At 36.5% G+C, this 21,944-nt stretch overlaps 3 protein-coding genes across 7 annotated transcripts; 2 read left to right on the top strand and 1 right to left on the bottom strand.

Moving 5' to 3' along the window:
* The first annotated feature begins 1,988 nt into the window (after positions 1-1,988).
* LOC140037344 (aldehyde oxidase GLOX-like) lies at positions 1,989-3,912 on the top strand. Its single transcript, XM_072081469.1, has one exon. The coding sequence runs from the start codon at positions 2,103-2,105 to the stop codon at positions 3,747-3,749; it is 1,647 nt and encodes a 548-aa protein (XP_071937570.1). The 5' UTR covers positions 1,989-2,102; the 3' UTR covers positions 3,750-3,912.
* A 3,677-nt stretch (positions 3,913-7,589) lies between these two features.
* Positions 7,590-13,808, top strand: LOC113727494 (probable RNA helicase SDE3). 3 transcript variants are annotated; one of them, XM_072080726.1, is made up of 6 exons: positions 7,590-7,718; positions 8,570-9,376; positions 9,458-9,631; positions 10,467-10,782; positions 11,107-11,915; positions 13,327-13,808. In XM_072080726.1, the coding sequence occupies exons 2-6, from the start codon at positions 8,600-8,602 to the stop codon at positions 13,438-13,440; spliced, it is 2,190 nt and encodes a 729-aa protein (XP_071936827.1). In that variant the 5' UTR covers positions 7,590-7,718; positions 8,570-8,599; the 3' UTR covers positions 13,441-13,808. The 3 variants fall into 3 exon arrangements, with proteins under 3 accessions (XP_071936827.1, XP_027107494.2, XP_027107495.2); XM_027251693.2 differs by having other exon boundaries at positions 10,467-11,915; XM_027251694.2 differs by having other exon boundaries at positions 7,604-7,718; positions 8,567-9,376; positions 10,467-11,915.
* Positions 13,809-13,945: 137 nt separating this feature from the next.
* On the bottom strand, positions 13,946-20,926 carry LOC113727495 (protein FAR1-RELATED SEQUENCE 5-like). 3 transcript variants are annotated; one of them, XM_027251696.2, is made up of 5 exons: positions 20,741-20,926; positions 18,015-20,275; positions 16,601-16,777; positions 15,795-15,880; positions 13,946-15,059 (listed from the first exon to the last, which is right to left on the bottom strand). In XM_027251696.2, the coding sequence occupies exons 2-4, from the start codon at positions 20,229-20,231 to the stop codon at positions 15,833-15,835; spliced, it is 2,442 nt and encodes an 813-aa protein (XP_027107497.2). In that variant the 5' UTR covers positions 20,232-20,275; positions 20,741-20,926; the 3' UTR covers positions 13,946-15,059; positions 15,795-15,832. The 3 variants fall into 3 exon arrangements, with proteins under 3 accessions (XP_027107497.2, XP_071936828.1, XP_027107498.2); XM_072080727.1 differs by having other exon boundaries at positions 18,015-20,270; XM_027251697.2 differs by lacking the exon at positions 15,795-15,880 and having other exon boundaries at positions 20,741-20,925.
* Positions 20,927-21,944: the final 1,018 nt, after the last annotated feature.

The raw sequence follows: 21,944 nt of genomic DNA, 5'->3' as shown, positions 1-21,944 counted from the left end.
CATTCTGCACTTGAAATTGTCTACCTTAGGAATTTGGCAATGGTTTAAATCCGTGTTTGTCAGATTTCTTGGAGGTAATGGCGATAACATTTGCACCCATAATTCCCATTAAGAAGGGAAGATTCCATCAGATGCAACATTGGAAAAGATAAACAGACAACAAAGATAGCTGGAGTATGCGAAACACAGCAGGAATTTGGGGACTACCATTTTAGCCTTGGCAAGTCCTCCATCATAACACCACATGCGGTTGTTTGGAAAAAAAAAAAAGAAAAGAAGCAATACCTTTTCTCTAGATCACTGCATGTCAAGATTGTCATCTGAGAATGAGAATAAATTATCGTGCGTACGACTAAACGTTTTTTTTCAAAAAAAAAAAAAAAATCCTGGGCCATATAACAAACCTTTTTTTAATGTGATTAGTCCAAAATGTAATATAATCGTGCTTAATTAGATTAGTTCAAAATGTGATTAAGATTGTTAATAGGGTCGGATCAACTCAAACTCACTCAATTCGACCTGATAAAAAGTTTGACGAACCTAACCTTTCATTGGATTGGGTTAAGTTTAGATTTAAATGTTAGGTTCGAATTAAATATGAGCCAAGTTTGGGTCTTACTAGACTTAAATATGATATAGAATTAAATGTGAGCCGAGTTTGGGTCTTACTACACTTAAATATGATATAGGTTAAATCCGTTAATTTGTGCCTATACATTTAGACAAAGGAACGACGAGAGCCTTAATCCCTTTGGTTTCTCACCTCTCCTATTAGTACACTAGCCTCTACTTTTCCAATCCCCACTCCACCTGTACGATTGGCCTCTCCAATCTTCACCTCTAATCTCCAATCTCCACATCCGTAAAGCATACATTGGTAGTTTCAATGACAAAGCATCAGCTTAATCTCAACCTGAATTGATCACCATCATTTCTTGGTCTATTTTCTTCTTTCTTGTAGGTTCTTGTATGACTCATGACTCATGAGACAAATCAATTTGTTTACTTCTATTTGGATTCAAATGCTGTATTTCTGTTCAAATTTGGACACTATAAACAAAATGAGTGGAGAAATATTAGTAGGTGCAAATTGAGAAGGTTATGGCGAAGTTTCAACCTTTGAATATGTATTGATTGATAATCATATTTTATTACTATTTTTCATGTATTTTGAACGAATTAGATAATTATTATTGAAAATTTCTTGATTTATATACTTTTTTAATGGACTATTGTTGGTTCGTGTATAGTTTTAATGTTGTGGATGTTAAATTAGCTTTACGAATTTATAGTTATAGTAATTATATTAAAGAAATTAAGGAGTAACAAGTGAGTTTGGGCTAAGTCTGAATTAAACTTAAAACCCCAAATGTTTTGTAAGTCAAGTATAAAGTTCACATTTATTAATTCAAAACTCATGGTTTGAAACCCGAAAGTCTTACTAATTAGATGAGTCGAGTCTGGGTTTGTTAACGTCCGATTCAAATGGCCCGATTGACGAGCTTAAATATGATTTTCAACTTTTTATCAAATAGTAATGTTGAAAAAAAAAATAAGAACAATGGGAATATGGTTACTAAATAGATTGAATGCTAAAATAATTATATAGTGGAAATTGAATGTAGAGAAATGCTTTCACTTGGAAATTATATGTATTTATGAGAAAGCGCCAGTGACCAGTGTACCTAAATTTGCAACTTTTATCGGCGCCAGCTGAGAACTGGATACAAGTATCCATCAGATGCTGTTGAAAAACATGTATTTTGTAATCCCGGACATCATGAAAGCGGCAGTAATAGGGTGAAGGGGTTCTTGGCATTGCTTCCTGGAAGAGTCATTATTTCATGCAATTTTCGGGTCACCATTTCTTGATGGTGCTGAATTTCTGCTTGGATTGATCTTCACAGAAGAAGTCCTGCATGTTCTGCACCCATTAGTATTTAATCATAACATAATTGAATTATAAATACCACACTCCGTGAACCATTTTGTAGACTGACACAGTTCCTAAATTTGATCAACTTCATTGCACCTACTCGAACGCTAAAATCTAACAACAGAAAACCAAAATAATTGCTCTTTATTTATTTTTCCCTTCTGCTATGGGTACAAAAATTGTCACCCTCGTTCTATTGCCATTCTTTTTCTTCCTCCATCTCGTTCTGGCAACAACCAGAATCCCAGCAACCTCACTGGCTACAGCTATTCAAGGAGAATGGCGTCTCTTGCAGGAATGTATTGGCATATCAGCAATGCATATGCAACTCTTGCACAACAACAGAGTTATTATGTTTGATAGGACTGACTTTGGCAATTCTAATATCTCTCTTCCGGGCGGGCGCTGTCGTCGTGATCCACATGACGTAGCACTTAAAACGGACTGCACAGCTCACTCTGTTCTGTATGACATTGGCACCAATAACTTTAGGCCGTTAATGGTACAGACAGATACTTGGTGCTCTTCAGGGGCAGTCCTCGAAGATGGAACACTGGTTCAAACAGGTGGATACAATGATGGAGATCATGCTGTACGAAAATTTTCCCCTTGTGGTGGTGAAGATTGTGATTGGGTTGAGTTTCCAAATGCTCTTATGAGACGTAGATGGTATGCAACAAATCAGATTCTGCCTGATGGAAGAATAATCATAGTTGGGGGGAGAGGACAGTTTAATTATGAGTTTTATTCTCAACCTGCAACCGTTTCTTATGATCTGGAGTTTCTTAAAGAAACCAAGGATGAAGGTGAGAATAACTTGTATCCATTTCTCCATCTCTTACCAGACGGAAACTTGTTCATTTTTGCAAACACAAGGTCCATTTTGTTTGACTACCGTCAAAGCAAGGTTGTCAGGGAGTTTCCTCAGATTCCTGGTGATGCTTCCAGGAACTATCCTAGTTCAGGCTCATCAGTGCTGCTTCCTATCAACGAAAATGGTCCAATAGAGGCAGAGATCATGGTCTGCGGCGGTGCACCTCACGGGGCGTTCACGAGTGCAAGGCAGGGATATTTCATCCGTGCAAGCTCCACATGTGGTCGCCTAAAAGTCACTGACCAAAATCCTGCCTGGGAAATGGAGACAATGCCCATGGCACGAGTAATGGGTGACATGCTACTTCTTCCTACTGGAGATGTCATCATAATCAATGGTGCAAGTTCAGGAACTGCAGGTTGGGAAAATGCAAGAAATCCTGTCACAAGGGCAGTGATCTACAAGCCCCGCGCAATGCAACATAATCGGTTCTCAGTTATGGAAACTGCACAAAGGCCAAGAATGTACCATTCTTCTGCCACACTACTCATTGACGGAAGAGTGCTAGTTGGAGGAAGCAATCCACATGTATACTACAAATTTACTGGTGTACAATTTCCAACTGACCTGAGCTTGGAAGCCTTTTCTCCACCTTACTTAGCACAGCTGCATGATCCGGTGAGACCGAGGATTGTTGGAATGGCTGAAAATATAACATACCAGCGGAAGTTTTCAGTGACTTTCTCAGTCAACAATTTTCTGAAAGTGGCAAGTTTATCAGTGAGAATCATTGCACCATCTTTTACTACGCATTCTTTCTCAATGAACCAAAGAATGGTGATTTTGAAGTTTGTTGAGGCCGTTAATGTTGCCTCGAGTACTTATAGGATTACTGCAATTGGACCATCCTCACCTGAGATCGCACCAAAAGGATACTATATGCTCTTCGTGGTGCATGAAGATATACCTAGTACTGGGATGTGGGTGAACGTTGTCTAATATGTATTGCATATTATTCATACGAATATTCATGCTTAAGAAAGTACGTCCTGTAAACTATAATCTCCTTATAACATGATGTAATGGCCTGAGAAGCTATAGATTATACTGCAATAATACTAATATCAGAATGATACTAGTAAAAGATGTTTGGAGGTTGTAACCATTTTCTTAATTTCTTGTCTAAGTTGTTTGCTTGCCTTAATATAACATGACTCCAAGTTGATATCTACAATTTTGGCAAACTAAGCTTGAGAATACACTAAAATCATAATTTTAATTTAGGATTATGTATTATTTAAAGTACGAACTTCTCATATTAAGGTGTTCCTGGCTTCGTTACTCTTCTTTCTTTCTTTTCTTTTTTTTTTTTCACTTAAAAATTGTATAGTCAAAGAACAAGTAATACAGCGTTTCACCTTAGTTTTTTCCCCCCCTCAATTATACACTAAACAACTTTGATCGAGTTCAAGAAAACTTTCGAATAGTTAATGAAAAATGGTCAGAAATCCCATCAACTAAACCTTTAGAAAAAAAAAAATTAAAGGTAAGAAACCCCATCAAATTTTTTCTTTCTTTATTTATTTCGGCATTTCGATAAAGTAATTACTGAAATGGATTCTAAAGTCTTATTTTTCTGTGATGGCTTATCCAAGGTTCCATGAAACATTGATGACATTCTTGTAAGATTTAAGCTCTTGCTAGAGGCTGAAATTTTGCTTCTACATACGTTCTTAGAGGGGAGAATATATGATTTTTATTCCTTCAGAATTTTTCAGAGAAGTCAAAGGACTTCATTAGTTTGATTCAATGCATATATTTAGAGACAGGGCCTGTGTCCACTTGAATTCATTCGCTTCTACGAAATTGTTGACAAAACCTCTTGGTGTCCCCTTGTCCATACCAAAATTCCGAGAATTTTAATGTTAGTTTTTTCTGTTTTTTGAAAGATTAAACCTCAAGAAAGTGGTTTTTGGTTTAAAATCTAGTTTTGATCTTCCAATGATTAGTTGGCTACACAATCACAGCTCTACTCAGCCACCTGTTTGGTAAACACTCTGAAATGGCAATGAAAATGGGTATCAAAAAAGTCCTCAATGATAATAGATTTTGGTCATTCCCATTTCACTTGTTGGTAATTGTACCGCAATGGCAATGTATTGTATCATTGTCACGATGTTTGCTTTGTTCTTCTATTTGGTCTAAACCAACAATTTTGGTACTCCGTAATTAGCTTTGGAAACTCCATTACTATCTTTTCATGAATCAAAATGGTTTAAATGACTTTTATAAAAGGAAAATTTGCCAAATTGGTCCTCGCATTTTGAGAAAAAAACTTTTTTAATCCTTCACATTAATTTAAAATCAGTCACAATTTGTCCCTCAGATATAAAAAAATGTCCACCTGATTGATTTCAAAACTCATTTTCGCTTACTTTTTCAGCCAAAAAGTGCACACCTCTCTCTTCCACCCATAATTTCAAGGGCAAATGAAAATACACTTTATTTCCTCTTTTTTTTTTTTTTTTTTAAAAAAAGAAGAAATGTAAACCACCAAACCCTTTTTTTTAAAAAAAAAAAAAGAAGAAAATGTAAGTCGCCAAACCCTTTCTTCCCCCTTTCCCCTATTTTTTCAGCTACCAAAATCCTAATTGTAAGCCACCAAGCCTCTAATCAAAGAAGAAATTTTCAGTAGGGTCACGTGCAAGTAGTAGAAAAGAGCAAGAAAAGATATAAAAGGAATTCACTCATTGAAGAGTACAATGGAAGCAAACAATTTTTAATGCTATGTGACAAAGAATCCATGATTGTGACTTCTTGGAAACCTGCAAATGTGGGAGGGAGATTCTATAGCTGCCCAAATTATGGAGCAAGTTTGAGCATATTTCATTTTGATTGTCTTGAAAAAAACTTGTTCTTGATATGGGGTGAAAATTGGTTCTTAATATGTGATATTCTTGCATTTTAGGTGAATCGTGCTTGTCGTTAGTTCAAGTGGTATGATCCTCTATTGTGCAGTAAATTGCTATCAATAATATTTGACTTGTTAAAAACTATCAATCGGCCAATGTGTTTCTTAAAAGGTTTATATTTAGGGTTTTGATGGATGATGTGTTCCTTAAAAGGAAACGAAGTGTGTTTTAATTTTTTGTCCTTGAAATTATAGACACATGAGAGAGGCGTGGGTTTTTTGGGCAGAGAAGTGGGCAAAATGAACTTCGGAACCAATTGGATGGACTTTTTACATCTGAGGGACTATAGTGAACGATTTTGAACGCGAGAGACTAAAAAAGTTTCTTTTTTCTGATAGTGTGAGGAACCGATTTGGCAAATTTTCCTCAATAACAAAATTGACCTTCTATACCTAGTCTTTTTAACTTCCTGTGTAACTGTAAAATGAAAAAAAAAAAAAATGATGAACTAAACGGTCACGACTATGTGACTATGCTGTGCGTTGATCGACTAAAATTAATGATCTCACTCTTTATTCTCTATATCTTTCACTTGCTAAGTCCAATGCTCCTAATCTGTCGCAAAAATATGTCCCAATCTACTATTCCATTGTTTAGCATTACAATCCGTAAATATGTTTGTGTTTTATGAACAAGTTCATTTAGCTGTGTGTTTATTGAGCAAAAAAATCTCAGTTAAGCATTGTAATGTGATCTTGCTATCAAAAATTCAAAGAAGGATCATTTATTAGAACAGGACACTTGATGTCATAATAAAACAGCTATTTACTCAATTTTTATTAGTTTAGATTAAAACAGAATACACTAGCTTTAGATTCTTCTAAAGTAATAGGATAAGGTTATTTTGACAAGAATCCATATCAACAAGAAGTCATTTTCTGTTCCAAAAAAGTAAAAACAAAATAAAGAAGTGATCTATTTCATGTTCCTTACTCCAACACTCAAAATTATTGTTTTCAAAATGTATGGTAAAAATGCCTTTCCATGTGTTGGCTATTTTCTCTTTGAAAAATTGTGTGGACGTAGATATTTCTACTTAATTTAAGGATCCTGAATAATATGATGATATATTGTCTTCAAACTAGTATAATTAGAAAACATTTTTGTCAAATTTCCCATATTCATGCATATAAAGGTACACACACACACAAATTATGTATACACATTTTCATTTTTTTTTTGAGTCAATCTTATATGCACTGACATTGTATGCACTATCGTGATTGGATGCACTACATATATGCAAAATTTAGATTGCAAATTCAAATTCAAATTATGTGTCATACATTCAGTGGTAAAAGTATACAATATATTATTATCTGTGTACAGAACATTAATCCCTTTTTTTTTTCTAATGGAGTGCATATAATGCAGCTCAACCTAAAACAAGAGTTCTATTGATAGTTTTAGAAATTCTGTAACTTTATCCAGGAAAAAGAGGTCTTATTTACTCTGAAATGTTGTTGAAATCAGTTTCAGCTAAAAACTTTTAGAACATTTCAGTCTACAAAGATTAATTGGTTGGCAGTTCCATCAAAAACCTTACCAAAAATAATTCACCAATGTCCACCAACATGCATTGACAAACTTCCACATGTATGGCATTGACGAAAGTGCTAAATTTACAGCACGAAATTTGTAACTAAACAATTTTTCAGCCAAACCCAAAAAAAAAACCCAAAAAATAAGAAACAAAAAGAGAGAAACAAAATGAATTGTATTTGTTCATGTTTAAATTTTCATGTACAATGCACTATTTTGAAGTACCCAACTGTGTCTTGGTATTGATTGCAAGTTAAAGGAAAAGAAAATAGGAAAAGAAAAGGAAAAGGTTTGCATTATTTCCTGTTGCTATTGACTTCTAGTCTTCCCTTGGGTCCATCCCGGTAGTGGGTTCTCTTTAGTCTTTACTTTCTTGATTCTTTTCTTGATCGCTGAAGTTTAACCAAGGCATTGAGGCAATAAGGAAGGCTTCCCTGGCATTTTTCTGCAGATTGTAAGAATTAAAGATTTGCATCATTGATGTTTCAATTTTGGTTCTGTGAATTTGAATTGCATTTGCAGAAGGTTTTTCATATTTGTTTATGCATGCATGCATTTGATGAATGAGTGTGGCATGAAATGGTCTGATCATTGTTACTACTTAAAAAAGGGTGAAGATTATTAAGTACGGAGCAAAAAGATAGAGAATTTGAAGCAACTTTTGAACGAGAGACGGATAATACTTGAATGGCAATGCTGCTCAAAAAATCTTAATTCACGATTTTCCTAATTGACAGCCTTAAGGGTTTAAATAGTAGCCATGTCTCTTGAATTCCTTCTTACTTGATATTGCTATCAATAGTTGGAATGCATGTCTCCTGATTTTTCCTTAATTGCTTGCACATCTTCTCCTTTTCCACTTGATTACATGTACTACTATATTCCATTTACTTGTGTATATGCTGTCATAAGTATATGATCACAAACGCAGATATGATTTTTTTTTGGTTCTTTACAACATAAGAGTAAAAATTTTACTTGTCTTAATGATTCAGTTCCACTCTTTCTGGTTTTTTTTTTTTTTAATAATATTTTGCAAATTCTCGAATCTTTCTGACATTAAAATAGGGTTGGAATCTAGCAGATGACAAGGCCTGCTTTAAACTATTTGGTGGGCATATTCTTAATTCTTTCCTCTTGAAGTACCATGTTCTCATGAGAAATTCAAAGTTAACACCCAGTGCGATAGCAAATTTTCTGTATACTCTGTAATAACAACAATAACATGTTCAAACTCAATTTGCTTCTTGCTATTACTTGATCACGTGACCTAGTTTTTGCAATTTCTTTTGGTTGCACTAGCAGCACTACACTGTTACTGGAAACAACATAAGCATGAGTAGAGTTCAAAAGGTGAACAGGAATGATGAATGCTCTGTTATTGGAGACAAAGGTGAGATCAGCTTTATCGATTTTGAGCTTGATGGTCCTGTTTGCTCTGATGACCAAAATGAAGAGGATCCAGTGATAATCTCAACTCCTTTTCCCTTTACCCGAGGGAAGCCTCGGTCTGCTTTTGTTGGGGAGACTTCTTATGATGCAGTCACTATAACTAATACAACTAGAGAGCCTGTGCCACTTTGGGGAGTGAAAATTTTTGGTTCAAACCCTGCAGACTCGTTCACTATATCACTGCTGAAACCACCTTCAATGGATTCTGATGACGAATACATTAAAAGGTTTCTGGAGGGATTTTCTCTTGAAGATAGAACCCTTCAGCCAGGAAAAACGCTTACCATTTGGTTATCTTGCAAACCTAAAGACATTGGATTGCACACAAGTATAGTGCATTTTGATGTAGGGGATGAAAGGATAGAGCGTGTGATATTTCTCTTGGCTGAGGACAAGGTTTCCCAGTCTCTGGCTTCAAGGAAGTCATATGCAAAATATCAAAGAAATAGACAATCTACTTCTGAAACATTTGCTAGATATCCTGCAAAGAGATCCAGCAGAGGGTGGAAATATAAGCTTCGTCAGTTTGAAATGCCAGAAGGAACTAGGAAGTTATTAGAAGATAAGCAAATCCCTGCAGTTATATTAGAAAACTTAACGAAGGAGAATTATGCTTCTTATTTCGGCACCTTACTATACATGGAAGAGCTACATTTGGAGGTAACTTTCATTCAGTTATAAACATTATGGCTCTCTCGTCTCCTTTCTGTTGGTATAAAGTTATAAATATTTTGCAAACAGAAAGAAATGAGGAATTACGACATGCGGACTGTGGAACTGAGACGAAGGAAGGGTAACTTAATGGCTATTGAGGTCCCTGGGCTGGCAGAGAGAAGGCCTTCACTTGTACATGGTGACTTTGTATTTGTTGGGCCAGCCTACCAGCAGAGAAATGGTCTTAATTTCCAGTATCAGGTTAATTTCTTTTTGCAAACATGAAAATGTGTAGGGGCTAAAGTTCTGAACTCTACCACTTCAGAAGTAGCAAGCACTTCAAAATTTTGGATTCCCAAACTTCAGGTTGCTCTGTCCTGGTTGAGTTTAAATTACATCTCGTATCAAGTTCTTCTAAGTTATTTTATCTAGTCTCATGAAGACATCATGACAACTTTAGTTGGATATACATCACCATTTGGTGTAACAGATGATACGTTTCTAGAACCGTACCACTGTTTTTGCCAAAGTCAGTATTTGGTTGGCATAATATAGTGATTATATTTGGGTTCATGTAGTTAATTATGATCCTAGCTTCATAAGCTCCTGAACCTTGCTTCTTGAAAAAGTTCGTGCTTTGGATGATATTTTTCCAGAAACTAGCTCTCAAAGCACTGATCTCCTTTGTCATAATTCATCTCTTAATAGCTGTTGCAGAGTTTCTTTGATTACATTAGAAGACCAGGGCTAGATAAATTTTCCTATTTATGCAAAGAAATATTCTTGAGCTTTTATTCAAAGGAGAAACTCTAAATAAAAAGCAAAGGTTCTATCATTCTGAAATCCTATGATGAATTTGATAACATGAAAATGTTTCATTAATCTTCTTGGTGGGCTACTATATTTATTAGTAAATTATCCAGTTTGCTTGGTATCTGTCATCCTTCTTTTTATGCCTTCATTTATGTCTTGTGCCTTCAGCTACAATTCATAGGGAGTATCAAAATTAGGTAAGCACCATATGCAAGATCGTATTCTTCTCTTTAAAGCATTAGATAAGAAATTAGATCAAAATATGAATTATGTATACTTTCAGGGTTCCATCTACCGGATTGAGGCTGATGAAGTTCTTTTGAAGTTTGGCAAGGACTTTCACATGCAAAATCACCCAGGGAGTTTTTATAATATTTGGTTTACTTTCAATAGGATAAACCTGCAGAGATTACATCAAGCAGTTGAATCTGCACAATACCTGGACATAGATTTCCTGTTCCCCTCCCAACTTAAAGAACAGTCAAGTAATGGGATGCCAGTCACGCCTTTTACAAGTCTCAATCAGCAGCAGCTGCAAGCTGTTGAGAAGATCCTTAGTTCTGAAGGGGCACCTCCTTATGTCATCCATGGACCTCCAGGTACTGGCAAAACAGTGACTTTGGTAGAAGCAATCCTACAACTTTATACAACAAGAAAGAATACCCGCATTCTTGTTTGTGCTGCTTCAAACAGTGCAGCCGACTACATTTTAGAGAAACTTGTTCTCAATGGAATTGTTGAAGTAAAAGATAAAGAGATCTTCAGGCTCAATGCCACCAGCCGTCAATACGAAGATGTTCGGCCAGATTGCATTCGGTTTTGCTATTTTGAGGACTCTATTTTCAAATGTCCTCCTTTGGAGGCCTTAATGTGTTACAGGATCATCATCTCTACTTATATGAGTTCATCTCTCCTTTATGCAGAAGGTATAAGTTGTGGTCACTTCTCCCATATATTCTTAGATGAAGCCGGTCAAGTTTCAGAACCAGAAACCATGGTACCTATGTCCAACCTTTGTCAAAGGGAAACTACTGTTGTTCTTGCAGGAGACCCCAAGCAATTAGGCCCTGTTGTATTTTCCAGAAATGCAATGACTTATGGCTTGGGAAAATCTTACTTAGAAAGACTTTTTGAATGTAACTGCTATTCACATGGGGATCCAAATTTCATCACGAAATTAGTTAGTAATTATAGATGTCATCCTGCAATTCTTCAACTCCCCTCAAAACTATTCTATGAAGGGGAGTTGCTTGCATGCAAAGAAGATACTTCTTCAGCAAAGTCTTGGCTAGGTATTCTTCCTCGTGGAGAGTTTCCTATTCTCTTTGTTGGCATTCAGGGATGTGATGAGAGAGAAGGGTACAACCCCTCATGGTTTAACAGGATTGAGGCAAGCAAGGTGGTTAACTTGATCATAAAGCTGAGAGCCTTGTCAGATCTAAGAGAAGGAGACATTGGTGTAATAACACCTTACCGTCAACAAGTGGTTAAGATTGTCAATGTACTTGAATCAGAAGATATATTTGGCATTAAAGTTGGGAGTGTTGAGCAGTTTCAGGGACAAGAGAAAGAAGTTATAATTATCTCTACAGTCCGGTCAACTAGCAGACACAACGAGCATGACAAAACGTTCAGCCTTGGATTCCTTACTAATCCTAGAAGGTTTAATGTTGCACTTACACGTGCAAAATCATTGCTTGTCATAGTGGGCAATCCACACATTATCAGTAAGGTACTAATGTTAGATTAGACTTCCTCATTCTTTTTTCAATTGCTTCATCTGTACTTCTACTAGTTCTTACATTTTTGTTATACTCTCATGCCTTTGGATAATGTGCATAACATTGATGGTGTCAGATGTGTTAAAAATCAAACATTTGACTAGTCTCTGGTCATCAAAGCCAAGGAAATCATGCCGAGTGTCTGGTCTGTCCTTTTCTGCATACATTTAGGGTTCCCTTCTGCTGATACCGTCTGGCGAAAAATGCCTTAAGAAACAACAGAGCACCACTATCAGTTAACCTGGATGTGATGTACTTGTTTCTATGTCAGTCTTGTGATCAGCTAGAATTTAGGTGGAATTCTAATTTCTTGCTTAGAGATTTCAAGAAGAGGCAATAGATATAATTCGCAGTTCTCCAACTTTAAGAACCTCAAAAAACGGATATCCAACTATTGTGTCTAATGCAGCTTCATGTGAGTTTTACCAGCTGTTAAAATCTAAAAGCCAAAAAGAAACATGGTATTAGCACTTATGGTCCAACTACATATATAATGCCTCCATGCAGGAGATACTTTAGTTCACTTACAAAGTCATACATTTCTGTTTGTGTCTGTCTGTCTGAATTTTGTGCCTGCTCCAGGACTGTTGACTGACAAAGATATACAGATTTATGGACTATTTAGAGATCTTGGGAGTAGAAAAGCCAGAGAATATATTTGTACTCTTATATCTAATCAACTTATGAACCACATCTTGTGCTTGTGTATCAGTTGCCCTATTCTTTTTTATGCCTTTGCTTTTGGAAAATGCATAGGACATAAATCGACTCGTTAAATTATGTTTGTATAATCACCTCAATCCCCCAATTGATTCCGAGGCACATAACTGGTAAAAGATCATTTTGATTTCTGCATGGTTTGTTTTATTTTGATCCTTATCCCGTAGAATTTGTCATCAGAAAAAACGTCTGGCTCTAGGAAAATTTGCCACTGCTCTTGACACATATATGCTAAAGCAACCTTAGCATGCTATTCTCCTGACTTTGAGAAATTTCTGATCTTAGCTAACGCAGAGAGTAAGTAAATAAATTAATCACATAAAACCACATCTTCAGTTTGTGTAGTATTCCTGCCATGTTTTCATTTCATCCTAAAAGCCTTCTTCTTCATAGAGTGCTGCATATAAACAAGAAAAAGGTCAGCTAAACTTCCAAAACAGGTACTACATGTTATGTTCAACATATTGAGTTTCTTGAGCTGTATGACATATGAACAAATTGCACCGCCTGACGTAAACCCAACTTTGTAATGCCAGTAAGTTGTACATAGATCATATTGGTTGCTTTTCTGTTGCAGGATCTTTATAGGCATAAGCTTTTTTGGGTTTTGCATAGATCATATTGGTTGCTTTTCTGTTGCAGGATTTTTATTGGCATAAGCTTTTGTGGTACTGCAAGGACAATAATTCCTACCAAGGTTGTCCTTTGTCTGAAAGAGAACTTGATATGGTGGAAGACCTAGCGCCAGAGCACTGAATCAGAGTTTGTGGGCTCATATTATGAACAAGAAATCCTCTATATCCAGCAGGTTTCACATATGATTTCATTAAACTCAATAAAACAGCATGTGGATTTAAGGACTCTCTCAGCCAGATTTTCAAGACCTTTTACTTCATTCTCTTTCGCTTGTTGTATTACTGATTAATATATGGTTTTGGAGACCATGAAAGTCTCAGGTCATGGGTTTGTAGTTACATCCTAATCCAACATTGATAATTCAAACTTGTATTTTTGAAGTTTTTCTGCTTTCTGCTAGTGCTTCTTGTCACACCTGCTGTTAAAAGTACAGCAAGCGTTGACAGCGGCAAAAGCAAGTGCTGCAAATTGATAAGTTTTACTCTCAACTGGTCCAGTTTATTCCAAACCAGTATACTTATGGTACTTGTGGTATTCTATCTATTATTGTACAAAAGGTTCTAGGATATCTCCTTGAAGAACTAGTTTGAGAAAGTTTAAGGAAGAAAAGAAAATTTACGAATAATGGATCAGAAGAGGATACCTCCTTGAAGGACTAATGAGAGAAAGTACAAGGAAAAGAAAATTTACAAATAATGGAATGGAAGATAGGACCTAAGTCAAAATACCATAAGAAATTGAATTTACAACTAAAGCAAAGAATTTCACTTCACACTACAAAAACATGATTGGCAACTCATTTCCTTGTCCGAAAAAAGGGATTGGCCAATCTTTCCAAAACAATTACCTTTTAAAAGGCAAATTGGCTGCCATTCCTTTTTTTTTTTTTTTTTTTATAATTTTCTTCTCCCCATCATCAGAGTTGTTCTTCGCTTCAGCTGCCTTCTCATTTAGCGTAACAAGGGCGTTTTGGGCAGCCAATCTGTGCCATTTTCTTCCGATGATTCTGAGCTGATCCCACGAGAACACCATCAACATAGGCTTTTAAAGTAGCCAAAGCCAACTGCAAGCCAGTGGCTTTAAACTGGAGGTTCCTAAGCCTGCAGCTGACATCTCTTTCTCCAACTGATAATTTGATGCGCAAAGCAGTTTCCAGCAAATCAAAGTTGATACACCTCACAACATTCTCTGGACCAATCTGGACCTATCAGGATGCTCATTCTACTTCAGATCAACATCTGCATCTATGCCAATCCAATTCGCTGCTGAATTTTCCACCTAACAGCTGCCAGCATTTTGCTAGAGAAATCTCTATAACCTTGAATCATTTTCCGGCTCACCACCTTCAACTCTTCATCTTGATGCACATCATCATTTTGATAGTTTTAGCTGCCCTATTCTCGTCATGCAAAATTAGGGGATCAAATAACAATGGTTCACCTTCCTTTGAGTCCTTTTCAAGGAAGGGCAGCGTCCTGGAGAGGCTAACATAGATGGAGCAAACCCATCTGCTTAAATGCTTGGCTTAAGCCATTAAGCCCCAAACCAAAAATGCATACTTAAGCATCACCCTGTTGATGAAAATTTGCTGCCACATCTAAGTGAGTAACCTTCATGTTTCTGGGGATACTTGAGAAACAGAGATTGACTAACAACCCTTTCATATAAGCACCACCCAATAGCTTCACTCTTCCACATCAAAAGTCCTGGCAGGAAGCAACAGACAAAGCTTCCAGTATCTGCACATATAAGGGTTCAGATGTCAGCTAAGTAACCATATCTATGAAATTAGTGTCTAAGATATCATTACACCTCTGAAGCAGGGACTGAATGAACAATTATATGCCAAAACTGCACAGCAAACAAAAGATTATTGTAAACTTTATAATAAATTTCTTTGAGCACCCAAAAAACATAATATGAGTTTTCAAGACTTAAGAGGTATAAAAACAAAATTTCGAAACTAGTTCTTCAATACAAAGATGAGAAGATAACCAGTCAACATGTCAGAGTGAAAATGTCAAGCACAAACCAGGAGAAGAGAAGATTCTTGCAAGTATGAAACACCATGGCCTCTTATTTGAGGTGGTAGTTCAAATACCATATGTGCAGGTAGTTATAGACTAAACAGCCATAGCTGCCACTGGTGTTAGCAGCAGCCACACTGTTGGCAATGGCACCACCAAGGGTCACCAACTTTGAAAGATGGGTTTTACCCAAAAACATACACCCCACTCAAATTTTCGAGTAAATCTCAATTTTGACCCTAAACTTATCAAAACAGAGAAACCACACAAAATCGCCCACGACAAGGGCAATATTGGAGAGTTTTCTCCCAATCAAGCATAATTTAAGTCAAGATGTTTATTTAAACAAACAGAATGTAAATCTCAGGACAATCAACTATAACAAGGAGAAGAACATGAACTGAAGCTCTAAATCAGAATATCCAAAGCCCCTAAATCTTAACGTACATGGGGTCAGCACCCAAATGAATCACGATAAGCAATCTTTATACCTTCAGCATCCTAGTTTTCCAGACAGACTCAGACAAAATAGCCTGAAAGGAAGGGACCGAATCAGGTCAACCAAGAAAAACCCAGGCATAAAGGTGTAGTTTCTTGTCTCCAAAATCAAAGATTTTCATCCAAAACAACCACTAAAGCTTTGAGAAACTCAGAGAAACATCATCAGTTGTTGATATTTCACAAGCAAAACAGTAGAAATTGGATTTTTTTTTTTCCTCTCAAGCATTTTTACAACAAAGGCAGAAATATTTTAAAACCAACCCAAACGATTTAACCCATGATTCTCAACCACTCCCACTTCCACAATCTCCATTTCATTTTAGCCCAAGAAAGAAAATTAACTATAGAAGAAACAAGAAGATAAAAAATTGTGAAATCATAAGAAAATTAAGAAAAGAAGGGGGATATGAAAATGTACTGGGCGTTCAGCATTCCAAAAAAAAATTCCACTTTTAAGGTTTATGCGTTATGCCTTAGAATAAGTCCTTAAACTGTGGAGAAAAAGAAATGAAAAAAAAAAGTGCATAGTGAAACTTCAAACAACTAGAACAAGTCTTCTATTTATATACTTACACATCTACAGCCCAAAAAAAAAATTATTTGCACAACTATAAACCAAGAATATCAGCCGTGGCAAATCGAAGAATTGAAGCAGAATAGGAGGGACTTCCTTGGAAGAGCCTACATCAACACAAATTTGCACACACAAATATTTAGATCAAGCAATCACATTCTGTAAGGTGTAAATTCACCTTTTGAGGACCATCCCGCATGCTAAGTTTGACATTCTGGACTTTAATGGACAGTAGCTGCTTATGTTCCTCTATATCCTTCAAAACCGAGAGAAGATTTCCACGATAAACTTCACATCTTCGATTAGCAGATTCCACCTCTTGCATAAGTTCATGAATTTTCGTATCCATGTCTTCCTACAATATTGTGAAGAAATTTATTAAGCACAGATATTTTTCTAATCAAAATACAGAATACAACATTTTACTATGGATGCATAATTTGGAATGTATAACAACTTCTACTAGACACGAAGTGGGGAAAATACTGCAAAACATATGTTTTCTATTTTATTGAGCTTCAATATTCTATTTTTAATCTCCAACCATTCAATGTTCAAAGGTAGTTCTCCATGTATTCAAAAGCCCAAGAATATTTTGCAAATCAATTTTATGCTGATTTTAAACCTGTCAATGAGGACAACTTAAACATTTAATCAAAAAAAAAAAAAGTCCACAGAAAATGGAGATTATTTCCAATCATGTATAAGTACAGGTATCAAGTAAAAAAGGGAAAAAATGCAAAACAATAAAGTAAAACCAAAGAAACAATCTACACTCATACCAAAACAGGATATCCAGAAAAAAGGTTGAGTGATCTACACTCATACCAAAACAAGATATCCAGAAATAAGGTTGAGTGATCAATAAATACAATTACTAAACAAGGTTAAGTGGTCAATAAATACAAATTACAGCTCACAGCTTGAACTGATAAAGAGAAACTTGGGAAATAAGAATCCTTAATATAGCCAAATTACAAGCATTTCCTCAAAATAGCTGAATAAAAAGATGCAGAAAAAAAATCCATGATCTCATAAGCATAACAGCTTGCAGAAAATTGTAAGCCAAAATATCCGCAGAACATAGTTTGAGAAGTACATCATGAAGCTGATATAAAATCTGGAATGATACATATAGACATTCTTAAAGAATCAAAAAGTAAGAAGGGAAAAGTAAGGAACCTTGTCTTGGGAAGAGTAAGTTAAACCAAGCAACAAATTGTTAGATGAGTTAAATACTGTAGAAGTTGCACCAAAATTCATGAACAAAGACCACCACAACATCATTAAGAACAGAAGGCTATCATCTTATCAAACTTTGCAGCAATCTGAACCTCTTGAATTTTCAAATCCCAGTCAAAACCACAGCATCACTAGAGATATAAATCAGGATTCAACTCAGTTAACCTACATTAATATCTTTAATTTTTAAAAGCCTGATCTAAATCGCTTTATTATATTATGGAAACAGAAAAAAGGAGATTCCAGCAAGGTCTGAAAAAGCATGGGATGCCTCTTGCTTGGAGCAAGAGGTAAAAGTGATTCCAATAGAAAGAAAATTCAACAAAAAAAAAAAACAATTAACGGCTAACCTCAGAAAGTTGTTGGGCAAAGCTGCCTTTATTTTGATCCCGGTTTTTATGATTTGCCTGGATCCCATTCCTCCTAGAGTCATCCCTAAAACGTCCATTATTTGCAGAAATCCTCCCCTCATTTTTTGTCTCCAGGTCAACTTTCTCAGAAGCCTCTGCCAGAGCTGCCATTGCCACATTGTACAAGTCAACAGATTCTGCTCCTTCATCTACAAATTTTAAGGCTTCATGCCGTAAAGTGTTATATCGAACAGTATGTGACTCCAGGTAGCTGCTAAATACATCACTAATATGTTCTTCTAATAGAACACTGCTCTTGGCATTTCTCGTCCATCGCTTCAAGATGTAATGTGATGGAAGAGTAAGAACGTTTGTCACCCTAAAGACTGCCAATACATGTCTACAAAGAAGGCCAGAAAACTCAAACATTCGGCAGCTACAAAAAGCTTTCATCTCTAAAACATTAAATCTGACACAGTAATCTCTGTGGTCCTCCCCAAATTTCGCGACCTGATACGTAGTGACATCTCCATCATCCTCTGCTTTGGATGCCATAAAAGTCAAAGTGCCTACTAACTCCTCCTGAAATCTCGTAAACAGTTTCCTTGTGTAAAGCTCAGATGCTTGTTTCTCCATAGGAGACGGGGTTCTTAAAGTTGGTGAAGTATTCATTGTATCATAATCTGCTTTAACTTCTTTCTCATTGCGACTTTCCAATGCTTTTTCATACAATCTAAAGAACTGATTCAAATTTGTTGATGCATTCACATAACCGTCAAAATATGAGTTCATACTGTCACTACGCTGGGTAATAGACATTTCTGCAAAAAATGTATCACGCAGGTAGACAGGGACCCACTGACTGCGAGCACTATAAAGTGCCTGAAGCCACTCATGATCCCTAAGTTCAAATTTATCAAGAAGAGAGAACCAACAGGACTCAAACTCGTCAATGGACTCTGTCAAGTTTACACACTTTTGGAGGTCTGCTTCAAAATTTGGATGTTTAAGAAATACGTGGGACAATTTCTCCTGGCATTTCTTGAATATATGCCACTCGCAAAAACGGTGACGAGTGTCAGGAAGAACCTGCATGACAGCTGACTGAATTACAGAATCATGATCAGTGGTGATGGACACTGGAGGACAACCAGACATAGCCGCAAGCCAGGTCTTGAAAAGCCATACGAATGATGCTTCTGACTCATTTATCAGGAAAGCACAACCAAACAGAACAGGCTGTCCATGATGGTTTACCCCAGTAAACGGTGCAAAGGGTAATCTGTACCTGTTGGACCTGTAAGTCGTGTCAAACGTGACAATATCCCCAAAGTAAGTATAGTTGGCCCTGGCCTTAGGATCAGCCCAGAAGACATTGCCAGTAGCGTGATCCTCTTCTCCCTGAACTGCATAGAAGAAATTGGGGTTCTCAGCCTGCATTTGCCTCAGATAATCCAGAAGCAGCTGAATATCTCCTTCGAGACTCCTCTGACGATTATTTCGCATGTAATTTCTGCAATCGACCTCCGTGAATCCAACCTTGCTAATACCGCCATACTCCTTAATGAGAGCAGACATAATTCTGCGGGGGCCCATGCCAGCAGCCTGAAGGGTATCAATCAAGGTCTTGGCAGGACCAGAGATTTGGCGATGAGAACGGAGGCAATGGACTTGGTCTGGGGGGACCAGCTGGTGATTATGCTCTCTGACAAAGTTGGACACAAGCCATTTACCAGAGTCCTGTATCTTGACAGATAAAGAGGCCTTGCAACCCACACGGGTGATGGTCCGGGGACGCTTGATTTCTCGGTCCTTGGTGCGCTTCTCATTCAAGTTGCGGAACCCTTCTTTAGCACAAACAAAGGACCTCTGGATGATGGCCCCATCCTTCCTGGAGCGACGGGAGGAGCTGACGCGGGTACTGAAGCCAACACGCCGGGCATATGAATTGTAGAAAGCCTTAGCAGCCTCCTCTGATTCGAATTCCATCCCCTCGTAAGGTTCTAGATCAGGGTCTGCCTCAGGAATATAAGTTTCTAAAGAGGCACTGCCCTGGAAGCCACCCATAGCACCAGCACCAGCACTACTACCGGCAGCAGTGGGAGAACCATCAACCACTGGGTCATCCTCTTCCTGTTCAATATACAGGCCATCATCTTCACCTCCACCTCCTGAACCTCCCAAACCTATATCGTAGTCCATCACCTCATTCTCCATATCAGTTCTCCAACAGGTTAGCTTAAAATGTAAAATTCACTGCACTGGCAAATCAAAACCACAAAAAATAAGTAACTGAAAAAAAAAAACTAAGTACCAAGAAAATTGCAAGAATCAGCACCTTCACTGAATGCTCGAATATTCAGACAAAACTTCTATCAATTGAAAATGAAAATTTATTCAGATACATTAATAATCCCGTTTCTAATAATTCACAGAACCCAGACTGCAGAGACACAGAAAATAACTAACTAGAACACAAAATTCTTCTTTAGAGATGCTAGTTGCACTGTTAAAATTTCCAACCCAAGTAAAATCATGTTCCTTTTCTCACCCCATAGTTTCTTTTAATATTGTTTATTGTTGTTACTAAAATTCATACTAATTTATATCACCATTTTAGCAGTGAAAATCAGCACAAAAAAAGGCAGAGAAAATCCAAAATAATATGCAATATTCTCCTGAAATGTGTTGAATTGGCAAAATATTAAAAGCAGAGGGACTATTACCTTAAAAGCTTGAGATTAAAGCACAAACCCTAGATCGTCGATGATGCTAAGAATTGGGAATTGGCTTTAGTTTACAAGCTATGATCTTGTTAGAGCCAATGCCGAGAGCGAGAAGAAAGCGGGAGAGCCTATAGAAATGTGGATTATACAACCCACTACAATTGGGCAAAAACCCGGTAAAAGTCTTAGGTGGACCCCTGACTATAAAAATGTGTGGAAATTTTATTATTTTAATTGATAAATATATTTTAATTGATACATTATTATTTTAATTGTGTTCTCCATTCACCGTCAAATAGAATTTAAAGGTTTTTAAATTTGCCTGTAAGAAACAACTGAAAATAAATTATGAGATAGATTAAAAATTTCTATATCTGATAGATATATTCATAAAAATAACAAACTATCTTTTACTTTTATATAATATACAGCATATATGACGTATAGAATTTTTTTTTTTTATACCAATGACATCAACTAAAATGGTTTTGACCTATATTAAACATTTAAATGTAACTCCCATCACAAGCAAGAAGTTGGAAGATTGAGAGTTTGGATATCTCCATTTGGATTTGGTTGATTAATGGTTGTGTTAGTTCGACTAGACCGGTGATTCAGAGGGATAGTGGATTATGGATACAACTTAGGGCCTAATGAACAAATTAATGATGAGCTTGGCCTAATGAACACACTAATGATGAACTTATCGAAATGGTCTCCGCCACTCTCTTTGGTCTCCTCCACCCCTTCTATGGAAAGATAAAATTGAAAAGAGAATTAAAGCATAGACTCTAATAACCCTTTTTTCCCTTTTTCTATTGGATTACTGATCAAGTGCATAATTAAAATTGAAAGATGAACCAAACTATTCGATACTCTAATCGAGTTCGATTTGATATAGGCTTGTCAACGGGTTGAGTTTAGGACGAAATTGAAAATTTCGAACCCTAACCCATTATAATGTACCAGTTTCGGATCCGATCCGCATACTCGACGAGTCTTGTGCTTAGGGTCCCGGAACCAAGTCCGATGGGTCCCGGGTCTGCCTCGAAAAAATAAGGCCAACAAAAATAAATGTATTTAAAAATATTATTGTATTTAGAAATATTTATATTATTGTATTTAGAAATAAGGCCACAACAAGAATAGGATTTGTTAATTTGGTAAAAGAATTATTATTGTATTTAGAAATATTTATATTTTA

The sequence above is a fragment of the Coffea arabica genome, chromosome 2e (assembly GCF_036785885.1).
Source record: "Coffea arabica cultivar ET-39 chromosome 2e, Coffea Arabica ET-39 HiFi, whole genome shotgun sequence".
NCBI lineage: Eukaryota > Viridiplantae > Streptophyta > Magnoliopsida > Gentianales > Rubiaceae > Coffea > Coffea arabica.
Note: the sequence above shows the minus strand (reverse complement) of the source record. Positions and strands in the feature narration are given on the sequence as shown.